Genomic DNA, 21,008 nt, shown 5'->3' with positions numbered 1-21,008 from the left:
CCATAAATGCAATGAGATGACCCCCCTGCTGTCAGCGCCTCCTCCAACAACAAGGAGTCAGGTGCTATCAGGAAGGTCAGGAAGACCTTCCTCGCCAAGTCCTGCACTTGCAGGTACCAGAAACTCTCCCCTCGAGCCAACCTGAACTTCTCATTCAGTTTCTCCAAGCTTGCAAACCGCCTCCCAGAAACAAATGCTTCATCTCCCTGATGCCCCCCTCTTCCCATCCCAGGAACCTCTCATCCATCCCGCCGCCCCCACCTAAAATGCTGCCAAAACTACTTCAAATCTTCAGTGTGTCCACCACCAACGGACTCACTGAATACTTCCTGGAACCAATGTGAGCGGCACCGTTACCAGCACCCGCAACCCCGACCCCTGATGTGAACCCGCCTACGTACTAACCCACAGAGCCTCCGCCTTCCTATTCGATCCCTGAACCTTCACTGCATTCGCCGCCCAGTAATAGTACATCAGAATCCGTTTATATTACTTGGTCATTATTGCAAACAATTTGTATATTGTACATCAAAGTAAATAATATTAGTTGTAAAGCTAATGAACAGAATGAACCCACAGACGCTGGGAATTAAAAGAAATGTAGAAAATGCCAAAATATGCAGCTGGTCAGTAAGACCCTAAAGAAACGAGAATGGTTAGTGACATTTTGGGTATGTAGTCTGTTTTTTGAATTAAAAACTAAATGGAAGGGTGTAGGAAAATAAATGGATGAGCCAATCCCAGAAATGAAGTTTTTTAACTTGCGGACTGCCTTGTAGAAAATTATTAACTGACATAAAATATTATCAGTGAAGTAAAGATAATGGGTCAGAAGGCAAAAGAATGCAAATAGTTCCAGAAGAAAATACACAGGAGAGTCCCAAGCAGAAAGATGTGGAAATAAAGAAGAATAGAGAGGTGAGGAGGGGGAGAATTAACTGTAAATACAATAGATCAGAAATTAAAATAGAAATAGGAGGCGCACAGTTGATCTGCCAGTACTGAGAAGAGAAAATCATTAACATTTGGGCCTCAAGCCTTGGTGGGGGTCAAAGTTTATGGTATTGATCTTTATTGTTTGTTCAAGGGATTACATTCAAGGTCATTCCCATAATTGATTCCGATTACAGGTGCTGACTGTCCTGCAATGTTTTCTGTTCCGTTATAGTTGTCTATTGTCCTCTTCCTCCAAGTTATCATATTATTCATTTCGGTGATTAGTTTGCCATAGTAGATGCAATCCGATTTGAAGAATCATGGATTATAAATTGTTTGGAAAAATATGTTTTCTTATTTATTCTTTGCTTCTATTTGTTAATGCTGTTGTAACATATATATGGCTGCTGATCATTCGGTTTTACTGCATGATTTAAATTTTAGTATGAGTTAAGGGTGATGCATATCACTTTAGACAACTTTCAAATGAGGGAAAGGAGAGTTAAAGACTATTGTTACAATGTTCCTTTTTGTGTTTATTTTGGTAGCTGATAAAGTAGAGTATATAACTAGAAAGGAGTGAGCTTGCTTTTCTATAACTGCCTCAACTCTAAAATTATGTAATGAAAGTGCAACAAATGCTATGAAATTTGTTCATGCCTTCTTGACTTGATTTTTTTGTAAAGCCAGTACTATTTAATACATGCAAGATGATTTATTAGTCATTTGCATAAATTGAACCCTTTACTGTATAATATTGGTTTGGACGGAGTTATTATGAACAAAGAATCATCCAGACACGAAATGTAATTAGCTCCCTTCTCTCTTCACATAATAATAATAACCTTTTATTGTCACAAGTATGAAGTTACTGTGAAAGCCCCTAGTCGCCATATTGCGGCGCTTGTTTGGGTAAGCTGGTTAGGGAATTGAACCCGCGCTGCTGGCCGCCTTGTTCTGCGTCACAAACCAGCTATTTAGCCCACTGAGCTAAACCAGCCCTCACTGTCAGACCTGTTGAGATTGTCCAACATTTTCTGTTTTTGCTTTTATGAATATCATGAATATTGATTTAGTTGAACTAATCTAATAGATCTTTATCTGATTTGGGTAAAGCAAAAAAAATTATAAGTTGCAAAACTGAAGGGTTACTTTTAATCCCACATGCAGGTTACTTACCACCGCCCCCAGTTGTTCCACCTCCAGTTGTTGGGCCTTCTATTCCTCCAGTACAAACCTGTGAGTATAATTAAATTATTTAAGGGTGCTTTATTTTTTTTTAATAAACATTTTATTGAGGTATTTTTGGTATAGTATCAACAGCAAAATAAGCAATATACATGAAACCATAAACATAGTGCAAAAGCCATTTACCTCTAGTACAGGTACCACCTTTATTGACCCCCTACTCTAATCTAAACTACTCTCTACTCCACCCCAAAATCCCCTAAGCTTTGGACATGTCCAAAACATGTGGACATGGTACGCCGGTCCTCCCGCACAATTTGCGCACCTGTCCTCCACTCCAAAGAGTCTGCTCATCCGGGCCACTGTCTTGTGAGCCCGGTGAACAACCTTAAATTGTATCAGGCTGAGCCTGGCACATGTTGCGGACGTGTTGACTCTACTCAACGCATCTGCCCACAGACCATCCTCTATCTCACCTCCCAGCCCCTCCTCCCACTTGCACTTCAGCTCCTCGGTCTGCCTCTCCTCCGACCCCATAAGCTCCTTATAAATGTCCGAGGCGCTCCCTTCTCCTACCCACCCTCTGGAAACTACCCTGTCCTGAATCTCCCTTAGCGGTAGGAACGGGACGGTTGACACCTGTTTACGAAGGAAGTCCCGCACCTGCAGATACCTGAATTTGTTTCCCCTCGCCAACCCAAACTTTTCCTCTAACGCCCTCACACTCTGAAAGCTCCCCTCCATGAATATATCTCCCATCCTCTCAATCCCTACTCTCCGCCATAACCGGAACCCCCCCCCCCCCGTCCACACTCCCCGGGGCAAACCGGTGATTATCACAGATTGGGGCCAAAACCGATGCTCCCACATGCCGCCTCCACTGGCCCCACACTCTCTGGGCTGCCACCACCACTGGACTGGTGGAGTACCGTGCCGGCGGGAACGGCAGAGGCGCAGTTACCAACGTCCCCAAACCGGTGCCCTTACACGAAGCCGCCTCCATACGCACCCATGCCGACCCCACCCTACCACCCACTTTGTGATCATGGCTATATTAGCCATCAAGTAATAGTTGCTAAAATTTGGCAGCACTCAAGCATTACCTTCCTTACTCGCGGGGTCTTGCCCGCCCAGACGAAGCCCGTGATCACTCTGTTGACCCACTTAAAAAAGGACCACGGAAGAAAGGTGGGTAGACACTGAAATACAAATGGGAATCTCGGGAGGACCGTCATCTTCACCGTTTGCACCCTCCCAGCCAGAGACAACGGAAGCACGTCCCATCTCCGAAAATCGTCCTTCATTTGGTCCACCGGATTCAATTTATGCAGCCGGTCCCATTCCCGCACCACCTGAATGCCTAGGTACCTAAAGCTTCCCTCCACTAACCTAAACGGCAGCTCTCCCAGTCGCCTCTCCTGTCCCCTCGCCTGGACCACAAACATCTCACTCTTTCCCATATTAAGCTTATAGCTTATATCCTGAAAACAAGCCAAATTCCCCTAGAGTCCTCATGACTTTTTCCATCCCCTCTATTGGATCCAAAACGTACTGAAGCAGGTCATCCGCATAGAGCGACACTCTGTGTCGTCGTCGTCCCCCCCCCCCCCCCCGGATCAGTCCTCTGCAGCCCCTCGAGGCTCTCAAAGCAATAGCCAACGGCTCTATAGCCAGCGCAAACAACAGTGGGGAGAGGGGGCAACCCTGTCTCGTCCCCCGGTGCAGTCTAAAATAGTCCAATGTTGTCCTATTCGTCTGTACACTTGCCACAGGAGCCTGATACAGTAACCTGACCCAGTCAATAAAGCCCGCCCGAACCAGAACCGTCCCAGTATCTCCCACAGATAGTCCCATTCTACCCGTTCAAAAGCCTTTTCTGCATCCATTGCGATCACTACCTCTACCTCCCTACCTTCCAGGGGCATCATGATCACATTTAACAGCCTTCTTCCATTGGCCACCAACTGCCTGCCCTTAACAAACCCCGTCTGGTCTTCCCCAATAACGTCGATCCTAGAAGACAAGATTTTGGCCAGCAACTTGGCATCTACATTCAACAGGGAGATCGGCCTGTAGGACCCACACAGCTCCGGGTTCTTGTTCCGCTTAAGAATCAGCTAAATCGTTGCCTGTGACATCGTCGGGAACAACGCCCCTCTTTCCCTTGCCTCATTGAACATCCTCAACAACACCGGCCACCAAAATCCCCGAGAAAACGTTTTATGAAACTCCACTGGGTACCTGTCCGGACCCGGGGTCTTACCTGCCTGCATGGCCTTCAAGCCCTCCACTATCTCTTCCAGCCCGATTGGGGCCCCCAGCCCTTCTACCTGCTCCCCGTCCACCTTTGGGTAATTCAGCCCCTCCAAGAAGTGCCTCATCCCCTCCGGCACCGTAGCGGGTTCCGACCTGTACAGCCTTATTCACCCCTACTGAATCACCAACCAGGTTCCCATCTCCGTCCTTTACTTTCCCTATCTCCCTAGCTGCCTCCCTCTTCCTAAGCTGCCGTGCAAGCATTCTGCTGGCCTTCTCTCCATGTTCATAGATCTCCCCCTCGCCTTTCTCAGCTGCTCCACCGCCCTCCCTGTGGCCAGCATGCTCGCCTCCGCCGTTCTCTTAAAAGCCCTGCCTCTGGGGTCTCCGCATACCTCATCAATCTGTAGTATCTCCTTTACCCGTAGGTCCATCTCTGCCCTGTCCACCTTCTCCCCATAGGCCCGGATCGAGATCAGCTCCCCCTTGACCACTGCTTTCAGTGCTTCCCACACCACCGCTGCTGAAATTTCCCCCGTGTCATTGACCTGCAGGTAGCTCCGAATACATTTCCTCAGCCGCTCGCAAACCCCTTCATCCGCCAAAGTCCCACATCCAACCTCCAGTGCGGGCGCCGGTTACTGTCTTTACTAACCTTCAGGTCAATGACACGGGGAAAATTTCAGCAGCGGTGGAGCATGGTCTGTGATTGTAATCGTCGAGTATGCCGTGTCCAGCACCCCAGACAGCAAGGCCATGCTCAAAATAAAGAAATCAATCCGGGAATACACTTTATGCACGTGTGAGTAGAAGGAGAACTCCGAACTCCTTCACCCTCGGCTGCCCAAATCTCCATGGATCTCTTTCCCCCCCCCCCCCCCAATCAGCTCCATGAACTCTCTTAGTTCCTTTGCCATTGCTGGCACCCTGCCTGTTTTCGAGCTTGACCGGTCCAATCCAGGGTCCATAACTGTGTTGAAGTCCCCTCCCATGACCAACCTGTGCGAGACCAGGTCCGATATCATCCCCAGCATCCTCTTTATAAACGCCACATTATCGCAAATTGGCACATACACATTTACTAATACCACATGCACCCCCTCTAGCTTCCCACTGACCATAATGTACCAACCTCCCACGTCCGAGACTCTTCTACCCGCCTCAAACATCACCCACTTATTGATCAGGATCGCAACCCCTCAAGTCTTTGAATCTAGTCCCGAGTGAAATACCTGACTGACCCAGCCTTTCTTCAGTCTAACCTGGTCCGTTACTCGAAGGTGCGTCTCCTGCAACATTACCACGTCCGCCTTCAATCCCCCAAGATGCGCGAACACGCATGCCCTTTTCACCGGCCCATTTAACCCACAAACATTCCAGGCCATCAGTCTAGTTGGGGGGCTCATTGCCCCCCCCCCCCCATCTCCTTTTTTAGGCCCCCCTCCAGCCCGTGCTCTGCGCCTCCATCGGTCCATCCCCAGGTAGCCCCCGCCCCCAACCTCCTCTCTGTCCCTCAGCCCAAGTCCCTCCCTCGTCAGCAGAACATTCACCCCCCCCCCCCCCAGTAACAACACCCTGTAACCCAACCCCTTTACTAAACCAAGCATATGCATGCACCCCCCCCCCCCCCCACTGCGCTTCCGAGAGCTAGCTCGCCCAGCTAGCTTGGTGGCCCCCATCCCCGGCGCCAGATAGTCTCCCACCTACTTCCCCCCCATCCCCCGCTCTTATAAACAAACTCCAACATCAAACAATCCCCACACAATTTCCCAACATGAACGTTGCAGCCAAGTTCTTTCTCAATCCATCACCAGCCCTTTTTCGCAAAGTCAAATGCGTCCTCAGGCGACTCGAAGTAGAAGTGCTGATCCTCATGCGTGATCCAGAGATGGGCTGGGTATAACAGTCCAAACTTACACCTTTTTCTTAAAAAGGGATCGACTTGATCTGGTTGAAGCCTGCTCTCCTCCTGGCTACCTCTACACTCAGGTCCTGGTAAACCCGCAGGATGCTATGGTCCCATTTACAGCTCCGTGTCTGTAGAATGCGCTCCTTATCCGAGAACCTGTGGAATCTCACTTCATTGCCCTCAGGCGGGGTCTCCCATTCGCGGCTTCTTCGCGAGTGCTCGGTGAGCCCGATCCACCTCGCAAGGGCTGGGCGAATGCCCCATCCCCCAGCAGCTTCACAAATATGTCTGCGATGTATGCCCCAGCGTCCGTTCCTTCGGGCCCCTCCGGGAACCTGACGATTCTTGGGTTCTGCCGGCGGGACCTATTCTCTCGGTCCTCCACCTGCTCCAGGAGCTTCTTCTGCTGGTCCCTCAACATCCCCACCTCCAGCTCCACCACAGTCTGATGCTCCTCCTGCTCTGCCAGTGCCTTCTCCACCTTCTGGATCGCCCGATCCTGGGCGTCCAATCTATGCTCCAACTGTTCAATCGACTCTTTTATCGGGTCCAAGCAGTCCCGTTTCTGCGTAGCAAAGCCTTCCTGAATGACTTGAATCAGCTGCTCCATAGACTACTGGGTCGACAAGCCAGAGGTCCAAACCTCCGCCATGCTGTCTTCTGTTGCAGCTACAGCCCAAGCCTTCTCTATCTTTTTGTTTCTGCACTTACGAACACTTCTAGTCCTTCTCTCCATGCACCGAAGTGAGAATTCAGTAAACAAATGCCACTAACATCCGTTTTACAATTCAAGTCCGGTAGAAAAAGGGGGAAAAGGTCCAAAAGTCCAACCAGTGTGGGAGCCACCAAATGTGTGACTTACTCCTTCATAGCTGCCACCGGGAGTCCCTCTACTTTTCCATTTTTAATAGCTTTTGTTGCCTAAGATTATACACGGTTGATTAAAGGTAAGCTTGAAATAAGAGGTAGTTTTCAATTCTATTGCATTGTAACTTTATTTGTTGAGAATAAAATCAGGAATTGAGACATTTTCATCATTTGGCAGAATTCCGACTTTTGAATAATGGAATTCCACTCCTTTTTTTAAAGAAAATTCTCCTCCGCTCCACCTCCCAAATGGCCAAAGCCAGGAAGAGAGTCTCAAAGTCTGGAATGCTCCTGCCAGCAGTGGGCCAGGTTCAGGTTCGGGGGAGCCACCAGGGGGGTGTGATCTGCTGCTGGCTGCTTGTTGGAGCCCTGGGGTTCACCAGGAGGAGGAAGCAGAGCCCAAGTCTCTGGGGTTCAGCTGATGAGTGGTGGGAGGGGAGAACAGTGGCCCGAGTCTTAGCAGACTTCGGTAGGCCAGAGGAGTTTGACAGCGAGGATGCTGAGTGAGTGTGGAGAGCAGGATTGGAGAGAGGGGTGTCTGCAGGGTGAGGGGAATGGGGCTGATTACTGTGAATGTCTGCGTGTGTCGATGAATCTTTTGGCACCAGGGAATTGGCGAGCTTGTCTGAAACCACATGATATTTTTTAAAATCCTGTTTTTGTAAAGTATTTTAAAAACCAATTTAATTTTATATACTGTATTATATGTTCTATAAAATGTGAACTTTAATTATATACTAAATGTTAAAATGCTGCTTTATTGCTATTTAGTGTTGCTGGCATTTAGGATCATGTTCATTTTCAATAGATTTTAAATATATTCGATGACGTGATGTGGGGATCGTTGGCAAGGACAGCATTTGTTGCAAATCCCTAATTGCCCTTGTGAAAGTGGTCACATTGAACAATAGGTTTTGAAGGAGTTGCTGTAGTCCTCCGCTTCGCTTCACATGTACATGATCTAGCTGGGTCTTGTTCTCTTGTTAGTATGGACTTCATCCTGTGTTACATGCGCGAACTGCATTGAATGCTCAGGTAGCTGGTGATTTGAATTAAATTCATTGGTCCACGATCTTGATGATAATAGAAGGTAAACAAAGAGAAAACAAATGTCCCTATCCTATTGAAGTCTAATAATTCTATCTATTTGAAGTGTCCTGGAAGTATTTGCATTCACTACAGATCATTAAAAGTACGATAATTACATGATTCCTTGTCACAAAAATTTGGACTTTTTATTCGCCCGCTAATTTTCAGCTCTTTTGTCTTCGCCCACGTTCATCACTGAATGCATGCATTCTGGACTGGTAGATATGAAATAGATTGTACTGGACTTTGTTTGAAGATTGTTCTGAAGTTTGTTGTCTAAAATTAACAACAGTGCCAAAAAATTATTTTGCAGCTCTAGTTTGCCCGCCTCTTTCCAACACCCAAGACAGTACAAAGGATTCCCCGTTTGGGAACCTACTTTCACATATAGGCTCTGGGCACAGCAATCTCCCAACTCCTATTATTCCACCAGGGGGTATGTTTAATCCAATTGGCACACAGCCCCTCTCAACTGGTCCAGTTGGATCAAATGACTTGGGGTCATCACGCTCAAGCAATCCAACGTCGTCATCTGAAACAATATCTACATCTGGGCCAGGTATGTACATTGTTGAAATGATTATAACGCCATTTTAATAACAGTAGGAAGTTTGTTTCAAGTTAATACATTTAACATTTTCAGCATTTTCTTATCTGCAATGATAATTGTTTTAGTGAAGTTTGCATGCTGTGGTGATGGTTAGGTATACAAATAAAGTATACATCTGAACTGGATCGAAAGGAAATGATTCTTGTTTTGCAAATGCAAATTTTATGTTTTCACCTTGAAATGGGAAATTTATATTTTCCTTCCGTGCAACATTGAATATTTTTTTCCACCATAATTGTTTGCAATTGCTGACTTTTATGCATAATGTATTACCCTAATTGTAATATTGTAACAGTGTTTAGAAGTTAGTGATTTACTGCAAAATATATAATCTATTAACTCGACATTTGGTTGAAATAATGAGATATTGATAATTTTTTTGACTTTTAGTATTTTAATAAACTGTCAAACTGTGGGTAATTTGCAACTGTGCCAATCTGAAGTATTGTGTTCAACTATTTGGGATAAAGCTTAAAGATCTTTTAACTCGCCTGTGTAACAGGAGGAGTTGCAATTTAATGTTCTCAGTGTAGCACATCCAAAGGTACTCATTTTATAAAAGAATACAATCATCTCTTGCAGTTGCTTCATTTCATCTTAGGTTAATTAGAACATTCAGAGTGCAAGATCAGCTATTGATTTTTATACAAGTGGTCTCAAATATTTGAATCCCAGTTCAGTGAGACTACTTACTAGCTATGTAATACATTGAATTTATTGCAATTTCAAAAGTGGGTAACAAGTGATGTGGCATTTGTTCATTAGTTTATCGTGCCATGGCATAATATGATACTAGCTCTTCAGTTAGCAAGTTAACCAATCTCCAGTAATCCAAAAGTAGCAACCAGAGCTCTCCACATTGAAGGGAAATTTGAAGACTAGGTCAGCCTGCACTACTGCCCTGGGGCTTACAGCAAAGTCAAATTGGTAATATCTACACGCAGGTTATTTGTTTCACAAGCAAGTGATGTGTGATAAGAGTTCAATTGAATAGAACCAAGTGTTCAGTGGTTATACTATAATGTTCCCTAAACATGGAAACAGATTTTGTGAAAGATTATATTTTCCTGCGTCATTAACATCTATTTCTGCAGCTAAGCTGAAGTAATCTTGAACGATTTCTCAGGGGAATATTTTATTAATTTTAAACATGGACAGTACAAAATAAGATTGTGGGCTGCCAATTTAGAACAGTAATAGATTTCCATATACTCTGTCATGTTACAGAATATGATTGTATACACCTGGCTACAAGCATCAGATTTATTGTGAGTTCTTATTGTTGCAGGAACTCCAAGTACAGTATCCAGTGGGACTGTTCTGGGGATGCAACCATCAACACCTGCACCTGGATTAGCAAATTTGCCTCCTCCAAGTCTGGTTGGACCAAGGATTCCTGGAGTGCTCCCACTGGATGTGCGTCCAGGAATGATGCCACCTTCACCAGGCCAACGGTTTCCATTGCTGATGCCACCTCAGCCAAACATGCCCCCTTCGTTATCAATTGATGGACCTCTTCATTCTGGGTCCAGAGCTCCCTTTCCACCAGGAGGTTCCTTCAATAGGCTTGAAGGAGCATTTACAAGATCTGGAATCCCCAGTGCTGACAGCAGTACTAATGCAAGCCAAGCTACTGGAGATGAAAGAAGAAATGCTGGAAATGATCATTCCTTCCAGCGAGACAACATGCAACAAGAAGGTGACCGAGATTATCGCTTCCCGCCAGTGGATAACAATGACAATCTTGGAAGACGGGATCAATTTGGGTTTGGTTCTGACCAAAGATGGGGCTCAAGAGATTTTGATGAACGCGAGCGTCGTGCTCTGCCCTTTGGAGGTCCTAAAAGTTTTCACGAGGATCATGAAAGATATGGCGGAAGAAATTTCAGGTTTGATGGCAGAAGTGGTCCAATGTGGAACCGAGGTTTTGACCAGGAAGCACACAGGGATCTTGATGATCGCAGCAGGCCATGGGAACGTCAGAGAGATCGTGATGACCGAGATTTTGGCTTTCGCCGAGATATAAATGGCAGCCGTTTTGGAAGAGACAGAGAGCAAGATCACTGGGTTCCTCCACGGCATAGGTTTGACTATTTTCAAGGGACCACTGATCACCAGAAACCTGACGACCGGCCTCGGGTAAATGGTGATTTCTCAGAAACAATCAGCCAGCCGCCAAACAAGGAGCTTGCAAACAATGACCCAGAAGTGTCTGGGAGCCTTGCATCTCCATCAGATGAAAGCGAGGAGAAGGATGATTTAGAAAATCAACCTGTAACCGAAAACACAGATACTGAGGGGACATAATCGTCAAACAATATGACGGTATTTTGTATAGGTGGTCATCTGCAGTGGACAAAATGGTTGACTGGAACTTGAGAAAAGTCACTGTTGTCTGCGAGACAATTTAATCCGATGTACATCTTTCACTCTAATAACTGAAGTTAATGTGTACAACTGACCTGTACAGACTGTTGTTCTTTAGTTGAACACGGTAGGTAACGACATTTTTTTTTCATGCTTAGAGGCCAGAACTCCCACATTTCTTTTAATTTGAGGAAGATTATAATAGCTTGCCAAAAAAAAATTTTAATTGACCTTCCTATGGAAGAAAGGTGAACTTGTAGCTGTTACGGCTGGGATGGAATAAAAGTGGTTACAGTAATACTTGAAAAAAGGGCATAAATTGAATTTTTCCATCCCCTGAAGCTGCTACAGTATTTAAATTTAATGCTTTGATGAAAATGAGTTATTGTTTTATGTTTTATCCTGTTGACAGCAATCGCCTAGCCCATTCACAGTGAGCAGTGCAGTACTGAGGTGTAGAAAAAAAAATTGTAATACTTTTCTGTTTTGTAAAAAAAAAAGACATTTTAAATCCTCTTATAGTCTGGTCTCTGTTAATCCCCAGAATAAATGTTTGTGATTTGTCCCTCGTACTGCAGTGAGTAACGGCTGAAAAAAAATCATTTGAATGTTGGGTGCATTCTGTTTTTAGATGCTAATAAAACGTTTGTTTGATAATGTTGTGATCTTCAGTTCATCTGGTTTTTTTTGCAAAGGAAAGTTGCCATACAAAAAATGAGGTTTAATTTGGCATCAGGAAATCCATAAAGAAATGTAGGAATGGGGGAAGGAGTTTAGAATAATTAAGTATTGTAGGAGCTAAGCCTTTTTTCTTTAGAATTACCTTTTATCTGGTTATCCCTTATTTTCTGCCATGCAACTTCCAATAAGGGTATGGGATAAGCTGGGTGCAGACAATGTCGTTAGCTCTATTCCACTCTGTGGTGACCCAGCAAATGGGCTGTGATGAATGTTCAGATTTTTCTGCCATTGAGATGAGACTTTTGTTTTCATTTTTCGATCTAGTGATTCAGTTGGTGCAAAACGTGCTTGAATGAAAGAGGGGTTTGAACTTGAAGTTTAACCTTTTTAGTTGGGAGGAAAGTGCTGACCTGGCCTGCACAGCTATGATCTGTTAAAGTGAAAATCCCCATAATCATTTTGTTCTTTAAACATGATGGGTGGGTAAAGAACAAAAAAAGGTGAATTGTCTGGTTCAGACCAATGTTTTCTCAATTGAATGCAAAAAATAAATTGTGTTCTGGGGCAAAGTAACAACATGCCAGTGCAACAGCACATTTGAGCATTCTGTGAAATTTGGTCAAGCTATTTCACACCTGCTTTAACTATCATAATTTCGCAACATGTTAGGCAGCAGTTGTGAATGCAATGCCCTAAATGTTTGTTTGCTCTTGTTAAGAGATAGGTGTTTATGACTTGACCAATTTGATGGATAAACAGCAAAGTTGTACAGGGATTCATGAAGATTAAATGGCCAACCCATCAGTGTATATTGATAACACTACTCACAGAGCCTTATTTTATACTATTTTCAACCTCAATGTAATCATTATCAGGTTATTTGTGCTTACAGCATTGTGGGAGCCAGGGCCTTCTGATTTAACTTAATGTTTTGAATCTTGGATATATTAGCACAGGTCAATGCTTTGAATCTTGGATACATAAGTACAGGTCAATGTTCTATCAGTTAGTTCTATTTGTGACTTTTCCATGATTGTATTTTCCAATAAATAGAGAGTGCTTGTGATTTTAATTGTACAGCTGGTTAGTGTATTGACAGTTAGTGCAGTGCTTTTCTAGCAAGTAAGCGCTACTGAGAGATTTTAACAAGTTTTTTTTAAAAGGTGGATCTGAACATGTAGCTGATTTACTCAATCTGTACTTCACAAAAACATCAAAGATCGTTAGCATGTGGCCAACCTATAATTTTAACACTAATTTGCAGCATGTGGAATTCAGTGCTGTAGTTGAAACTTTGGTTCAAATGTAAATTGAGGATTGTTAATATGACATTACAAGAAGACTACTTGCAATCAAAGCAGGTTTGGGGTTTTCACACTTTAGAAGAAATTTGCTATGGAAAAATATGGAAGAATGATGAGCTTGGGGTAGTACGTTGAAATACCTGGAATGGAAGGGCACACTCTTGTATTTTTCCAGCAACTGGGTGAAGGGCAATGGTGCTGGAGCCTTGGAGCAGGGCATCTGTTTAATGAGACTCGAGCAAATACTCACTGTCCTAATAACAGTAATCTAATTCCATAATATTGTTAGTGGCTCAAACTTGCTGATGGATGCTGTTAATTATTTACGGCATGAAGATTTGTAAATCTATATATCTACTCCTTGAAACGTAATATAAATTAAAGGATGGAAATAATTGTGATATGCAGATGAAAATTTTTTTTTAAACCGACAAATGCTAGAAACGTAAAGCAGAAATGCTTAATGCACAGCAGATCTACAAGCACCTGAAGAAAAATTATATGATTTTGTATTTCCCTTTTGTAAAATCTGTACATTACAGTCATGCCCATTATCCATTTCAGCATTTTCTGATTCTTAGGTAGGACCTCAGAGGTATGGAACTACAAATCTGATATTGGAAATTAGTTAACCATTTTTGAAGTGATCAAAATTGAGATTGATTTTTGTAAACTAAGGAATCTCTGGTTAGAACGGGAAAGTGTAGTTAACGCAGATGTTCAGCCATGATCTTATTGGAGAGGAGAGCAGGTTTGCGAATCCGTACTGCCTTCTCCTATTATGTTCTTGTGAGATTGCTAAAGGGTCTACACTTTATTGAGCAAGGATACCAGTAAGCAGCAATATTTGTCAGAAATACCCATGCACAAAGTCAGGTTATGTACTTTACAGTGCCACTGGTGACATCTTGCAGGGTTTGCCATGACCAGCTGTCACTTTTTCTATATCATTTCTTGTAATTCAGGTGTTAGACTTCTTGGTAGAATCTTATTATTTTAAACCTCTTGTTCCATTGTCAGTGATATCCAAAATGTTTCATAAATTGATAGGTACCACAGAATTGAGCTCCCTAATTTGCGCTATGGGTGCCATTTTGACTTGCATACATTTCTACTGCGACTTAAGTAAGCAGATTGTGTCACCTGTAATGCAGATTTGACACCAGCTCTGCCATTTTTGAATTCGGTATTCCTCTAACACCATCTTTTAAACACGGCTGAACGTGGATTATTTACTATTTACCTGTACTAGTTAAAGAATCATCATCAATTTGCAGAATAGTTGCTGATTAATCTCTGCCGACAGTTTTTGGTGGTTGCAAGTGTTAGTGAAGTCGACATGGAGTGGTGTTGTACATAGTGAAGGCCTTAGCTGTGCTTTAAAAAGTTCTGGATAGGCCACTTGCTGTCGGGCATGTGTACTATAGTTGAAAGTTCCTTTGAAAATACAACATTAGATGGAGCAGAGGCAGCAAAGAAGAGAACCTGCTGTTGTCAGAGGGAGGAAGAGGGCTTTTCGCAAAGGGCGGTCAACTAAGTAAGAACCAGTGTGCATCGTCTGCACTTTTACAAAGAACACATTTATAAAACTCCGCCATCTCTTGTAACTGGACCAGGACAGTTCCTACTGGTCGCTGTGAAGGTAAATGCTGCCCTGCATTTCTTAGCATCTGGGTTCTTAGGATGGAACCGGTAATATATATCCCATCTCCCAGGTTGCTGTCCACTGATGCACCAGAGAGATGACAGATGCTCTTTATGCCAGGAAAGGGGAGTTCATTGTGCTCTCTCTCTCTCTCTCTCAACAGAGGGAAACAGATTGAGTGTGCATGTGGCTTTTCCAGGATAATGGGCTTCCCCATGATTCAGGGTGTCATCAACTGTGTACATTTGGCTTTGTAGTCATCACATCTCTATTCTATGATGGAGCTCACCTGCAAAGATAGTCACACATTGTGCAGTTGGTGTACAACCACACTCAGGGCATCATGCTAGTGAATGCCTGCTATCCTGGCAACAGCCATGATGTTTTTGTTCTGTGCAAGTTCCCTCAGTCTTTCAACCACCCCATCAAATCAGAGGATAGCTGCTGGTGGCTTGCACTGAAATGGAAGATATGGGGGGGCAGCACTGGTTAGCACTACTGCCTCATACCGCTGAGGACCTAGGCTCGATCCCAACCCCGGGTCACTGTTTGTGTGGGTTTGCACGTTCTCCCCGTGTCTTCATGGGTCTCACCCCCACAGCCCAGAAATGTGCAGGGTAGGTGGATTGGCCACACTAAATTGCCCCTTAATTGGAAAAAAAGAATTGGGTACTTTTTTAAAAAATACAATGGAAGATGTGACAGTTTCCATTTGTTGCTGCATCATGGTTGAGTCCATTTGTGTTTTCATGGATTTGGCCACCACTACCGTGCTGAAAACGGATGGGTCTCTAAGCTCTTGTGTAAAGCCTTGTTCCAGGTTCCTTGCTTTTTGACAGCTTTCTGGCAGGCCTGTTGGTGCATCAGTGAAGATGCTCATCGGCATTTTTCTCTTAAGCATCACTATCTGAGTCCTCTGGAGCAGAAACCATGTGCAACCACTCCGTCCAGAGAACTGGCACCCTGTGGTTGCTAGTGTGAAGTTGACGTTTGTTCTTGGAATTCAGATTCACCACACAGTTCTTGACCATCTGGCAATTCTTGAGTATCTGAAAAAATGAAGGCACATGGGTAGGATTTGGGTGCGGATAGGTGGGGAAAGCGAGGGGAGCATGCTTGCATTATCTGCAGCTTGTAAATCAGAAATGAAAATGTGATGAGGGAGAAGTGTGATGACTGTGTCTTAAGTAGGAATATGCTGCCATCCTTTGGCTTTATCGCCACCTCTAACCATAGCTGCAAAATTGACTGCCACGTGTGTCCTCCATGGGTGTGAGGGCATGCACTTGTGCCTGTCCCCTGACTATTAGGGGCTACTGCCTCCAATAATAGACTACCTGGTCCTTCAGCTGGAGGAAGTGTGCCATTGGCAGTGTGTGTGCAAGCTGTGAGATGTGTGAGGCTTACAGCTGTAGTTCTAAGTGTGAGGGCAAGATGAGGCTATGAATGTTTGGTGAGTCATTCTTAGTTGGTAAGTGAATGAGATTTAGTGAATGGAGCTAGTGATTCATTTGTATGTGCAGGCAGCTTTATAAGTGGTGCTGAGGGGGCGGCACAGGGGTGCAGTGGTTAGCACTGCTGCTTCACTGCACTGAGGACCCGGGTTCGATCCTGGCCCCGCATCACTGCCCGTGTGGCGTTTGCTCATTCTCCCTGTATCTGCGTGGGTCTCACTGCCACAACCCAAAAATGTGCTGGGTAGGTGGCTTGGCCACGCTAAATTGCCCCTTAATTGGAAAAAAATAATTAGGTACTCAATTTATTTTTACATTTTAAAAAAAAAAAAGCTTTAAGTGGGCTGGCATTGCACAAACTTGGGCCCCTTGCTGAGGCATGTAACCACTCTGCATTGGGCTATGTGCTATCATTTAAATTAGCACAAAGTTTGTGTGCTACCTGCAATGGACATGGCGCAAATAATCTGACAGTGACCCCTCCCCCATGTGCAATATATCATTGAACGGACAAAGAAAGACATTAAATTAAAATAATGTTGAGCTAGATTACTTCAGGAATTAAAACCAAGCCAAATAATCAATTGTTTTAGTTCTCCCAAAGAAGTTTAAAATTGTATTACTGAGGACAATAGTCTTGTGAACTTTCAGAATTCCAGTTGTATTTCTGTATAGGGATATGCGCTATAATAGTCAAAGATTTGATTTACCTTTCTCTCTGGGAATAATAAATGGGATGGGAAGGAGCCACAGGAATGAAATCTGATCGATTTTGGAGAATACATTTCGGCACTTGAATTAGTTGTTTTGCTGGAGGCAGTAAGGTTGTGCATGAGACCTGTGGTATTTGTAAATCCTTTTGACGATTAAGGTTTTCTCACTTCCATGAAAAGGTTGGACTGTGACCTCTAAGATACTAACAGTATTTAAATGGATAACTTCAAGCTTAACAGTGCTGGGTTCATAATATCTTTTGTAAAATTGGCTGTTTATGTAAAACTTAACTGCCTGTGATAGCACTCCTTAGTTTGTAACTTTTTTAAAATTACTACTGGGGAATGGTATACTTTCAATTAATCCCTCCGAGTATTGGCTTCAAGCACCCATAAATTAAATTTGGAATTGTTAGATGCTCCTTTATTGAATAAGTGTGACACTTTTCTGTTTCAGTCAATCATCCTCTAATCAACATGATACTGTGCTCCTGATCAACTCCCATTTATCGTCCCATTTATTAAGACAAAGCATACTTACATTAGATAAGTCTAGGCTGAATTTGACCCAGCCCCAGAGGCGAACGGTCAATATCTTATCTCCATTTAATTTTCCATTATTACATTTTCAGTTTTAACTCTTGCCAATGGAAATGTAGGACAGTGCAGGCCTGACTTGTATGAGTTGTCACACACAGCCTGAAAAGGGCTTTATATCATCACTGAGTTTGCAACTTTATTTTAGTTCCCAACTATCAAGATCTTATTTATTTACTGAATTATTGATAATAGTCTGTAAATTATTTGAAACTACTTCTATCTTAGAACGAAAACAAGAAGACTTTCATCCACAGCTTTTTTTCAATATAAATACCTTATTTCAAGAAACTAATTAAATCATGCAGAGCGTAAATTCAAACTGGAAAAGTGGCCAACGTTTTGCATTTGGCAGCCACGGTATAAATTATTTTAACAAATGCACAATTTGTATGGATTTGTTTTTATACAAGATATAGTATTTTCTAATCCCATTTATACAAAGGTATATTGACAACTTGATTGTTTATGTCTGTACAGTAATTTTAACAGCTTTAGGTCTACGGCAGACAAGGACTATACCTTTCTAGCACTTTCCAGTATGGATCATTCTTACTACATAGCTGTGCGCTAAATAGTTGTTTAGTTAGGTATCCATCCCTACCTCCATCTGCAGGGGTATATGGTTACGTATCCCTCCCTACCTCCATCTGCAGGTATATGTGGGAGTTTCATGAGTTATGAGGCTTGTATGAGGGGGTGGGGTTCAAAGCGTTTTTGATATTTTTACAGTTTCAGGCAGGATTCATTCATCACATGCATATATTTCACAGGGGCTCATTTCCAGTTTTCTAATGGAAGCAGTAGCGTTTGCACCATAGATTTGGGGAGGGGGCGGGGGGGCTCAGGGTGTGCTGGCAGGATGTATTTTACTGCTAGCATTTTTCTGCTGCAGAAAATAATTCCTATTGTCGTGCACGAAGAGGGGGGGGAACTGATTTGCAGGAATGTCACAAGTTCCACTGCAGATTAAGTTCCAAAATGGTTGTATTTGTGGGGCTAAAACAAGAGATTTAGGTTAATGTTATACCCCGGTCAAATCTTCCCATGCAATTATCAAGTAAGGTCTCGCAGAACCTTGTTAGATGTGGTACATTCAGTGTTTTGAGTTGACCCTCGGCTTAGTTAAGGATGGGAAGATGAGTCATCCAACAGGAACAAGAGTAGGCCATTGAGCCCTCCGCCTGCTCTGCCATTCAATGAGATCATGGTTGATCTGTGTCCTCGCTCCATATACCTGCCTTTGGCCCATATATTTTAATACCTATGCAGAACAAAAATTTATCTATCCCCAATTTAAAATTATTAACTGATCTAGCATCAATTGCCATTTAGAAGCGAGTTCCAAACCTCTACCACTCTTTGAATGAAGAGTGCTTCCTAACCTGTCTTGAATGACCTGGCCCTAATATTTAGACTATGCCCCCTAGTTCTAGAATCTCCAACCAGTGGAAACAGTTTATCTTTATCCTTTTAATATCTTGCAGATTTTGATCAGATCACCTCTTCTAAATTTTAAAGAAAAAGGACCTAATTTGTATAATTTCTCTTCATAACTTAACCCCTGGAGTCCAGGTTATAAGCCTACTTGTGACAATAAAGATTACTATTATTATTATTATTATTAATACACATTACACTCCCTCCAAGGGCAAAATACCCATCCTACGGTGTGGTGCCCAGATTCGCTCACAATATTCCAAGTGGATTCTAACCAGTGTTTTGTAAAGCTGCAGCATAACTTTGCATCCTTGTACTCCAGTTCTTTAGGTATAAAGGCCAGCATTCCATTTGCCTTTTTGAAAAATAATTTTTATTAATCTTCCTAAACAGCAAAAGAGAACAAGCTAAATTTCACAACCGCCCCCCCCCCCCTTATAAATAGGGAACAAACCCCCCAAACTCGGCCACAACAGCAATCAACCCCCCCCTGCACCACCACCAACTCTTCGAAATAGATGGTAAGCAGTTGCCATCTCTGGTAGAGCGCAACAATTGCTCCACTCACGGTGTATTTGACCATCACCAGTGCAGAAACTCCATTAAGGCACCTAGCCAAGCCGAAGCACTGGCGGAGTTGCCAACCTCCATCCAAGCTGGACTCCACTCCAAGTAATCAGCGAGGCGAAGGCTAAGACATCTTCCCCCGCCTGCAGCTCCGGTAAGTCAATATAGCTACGAAGGGATAGGGTCCCAACTCGATGGTCACGACCGGCAACATGGTGCCAAAATAGGAGACCTAGAAACCCACAAGCTTGGAACAGTACCAAAACATGTGCGTATGGTTAGCTGGCCCCCTCGCACAGCGCTTTCACTTCTCTTCAACCCCTGCAAAGAAGTGACTCATTCTAGCTGTGGTCAGATGCGCCTTAAATATTAACTTTAAGCTGGATGAAACTCAGCCTCTCACATGAGGACTTCTCCCTGTGAAGGGCTTCACTCCCCATCTCCTCCAATACGGGCCCCAGTTCCTCTTACCACTTGGCTTTCACCCCCTCCACTGAGACCGAGTCCTCTTCCAGAATTCGCCTATATATATACCGGACCTACTTCCCTCATCCGACCACACACACAAAAATCCTGTGGTGCCATTTGGAATGCTGGGAACATTCGTCCAGTAACATTTCCTACCTAAAGGTACTGAAACGAATCCGAGCTTGAGAGCCCAAACTTCAGTGCCTTCTCCTTCCACAGCCCAAATGTGGCATCCAGTCCCACAGGTTCAAATTTGGGGTTGGTCCAAATGGGAGCCAGCCTTGTTACTGACCCCAATTTAAAATGCTGACTGAGTTGCCTCCATGTTTTTAAAGTGGAGACAACCACCAGGTTGCCAGTGTGAACCAAAGAGAAGACATCACCAGTGCACCCGAACTAGACCCCCTACATAATCCAGCCTCTATTCTCTCTCCTCCTCTCTCCCTCCCCCACCACCCCCCTCTCTCTAGGACAACCCTCCGAATCTTCGGAGATTTGCCCACCCCTATAAAGGCCAACATTAACTGTTCCAAACCCCCCCCCCAAAAAATGATTTGGGAAGAAAGACCGGAAGACACTAAAATAGAAACTGAAATCTTGGCAAGATATTCACCTTAACTGACTGGACCCCGGGGGCAGCATGATGGTGCAGTGGTTAGCACAGCTGCCTCACGGCACCGAGGTCCCAGGTTCGATCCCGGCTCTGGGTCACTGTCCGTGTGGAGTTTAATCAAACAAAACTGTCAGGACCCTACCCGCCAGGGACAAAGGCAGGTTGTCCCACCTACAGGTCAGATTTAACCTTTCTAACCAGGTTGGTATAATTCAATCTATGGAGTTGGGCCTATTCCCGAGCCACCTGGACCCCCAAATACCAGAAACTTGACCTGGCCAAATGACAAGAAGCACACCCAGAC

At 43.9% G+C, this 21,008-nt stretch overlaps 1 protein-coding gene across 1 annotated transcript in view; it reads left to right on the top strand.

Annotated features, from left to right (window-relative positions):
- Positions 1-11,879, top strand: part of tiam2a (TIAM Rac1 associated GEF 2a) — a 214,871-nt gene extending 202,992 nt beyond the window's left edge. Inside the window, 3 exon segments of the mRNA XM_072507711.1 lie at positions 2,107-2,175; positions 8,559-8,804; positions 10,144-11,879. Of these exon segments, the coding sequence (XP_072363812.1) occupies positions 2,107-2,175; positions 8,559-8,804; positions 10,144-11,162 (1,334 nt within the window). The 3' untranslated portion in view covers positions 11,163-11,879.
- The last annotated feature ends 9,129 nt before the right edge of the window (positions 11,880-21,008 follow it).

The sequence above is a fragment of the Scyliorhinus torazame genome, chromosome 1 (genome assembly GCF_047496885.1).
Source record: "Scyliorhinus torazame isolate Kashiwa2021f chromosome 1, sScyTor2.1, whole genome shotgun sequence".
In the NCBI taxonomy this organism is placed as follows: domain Eukaryota; kingdom Metazoa; phylum Chordata; class Chondrichthyes; order Carcharhiniformes; family Scyliorhinidae; genus Scyliorhinus; species Scyliorhinus torazame.
This window is presented reverse-complemented; position numbering and strand designations above follow the sequence as displayed.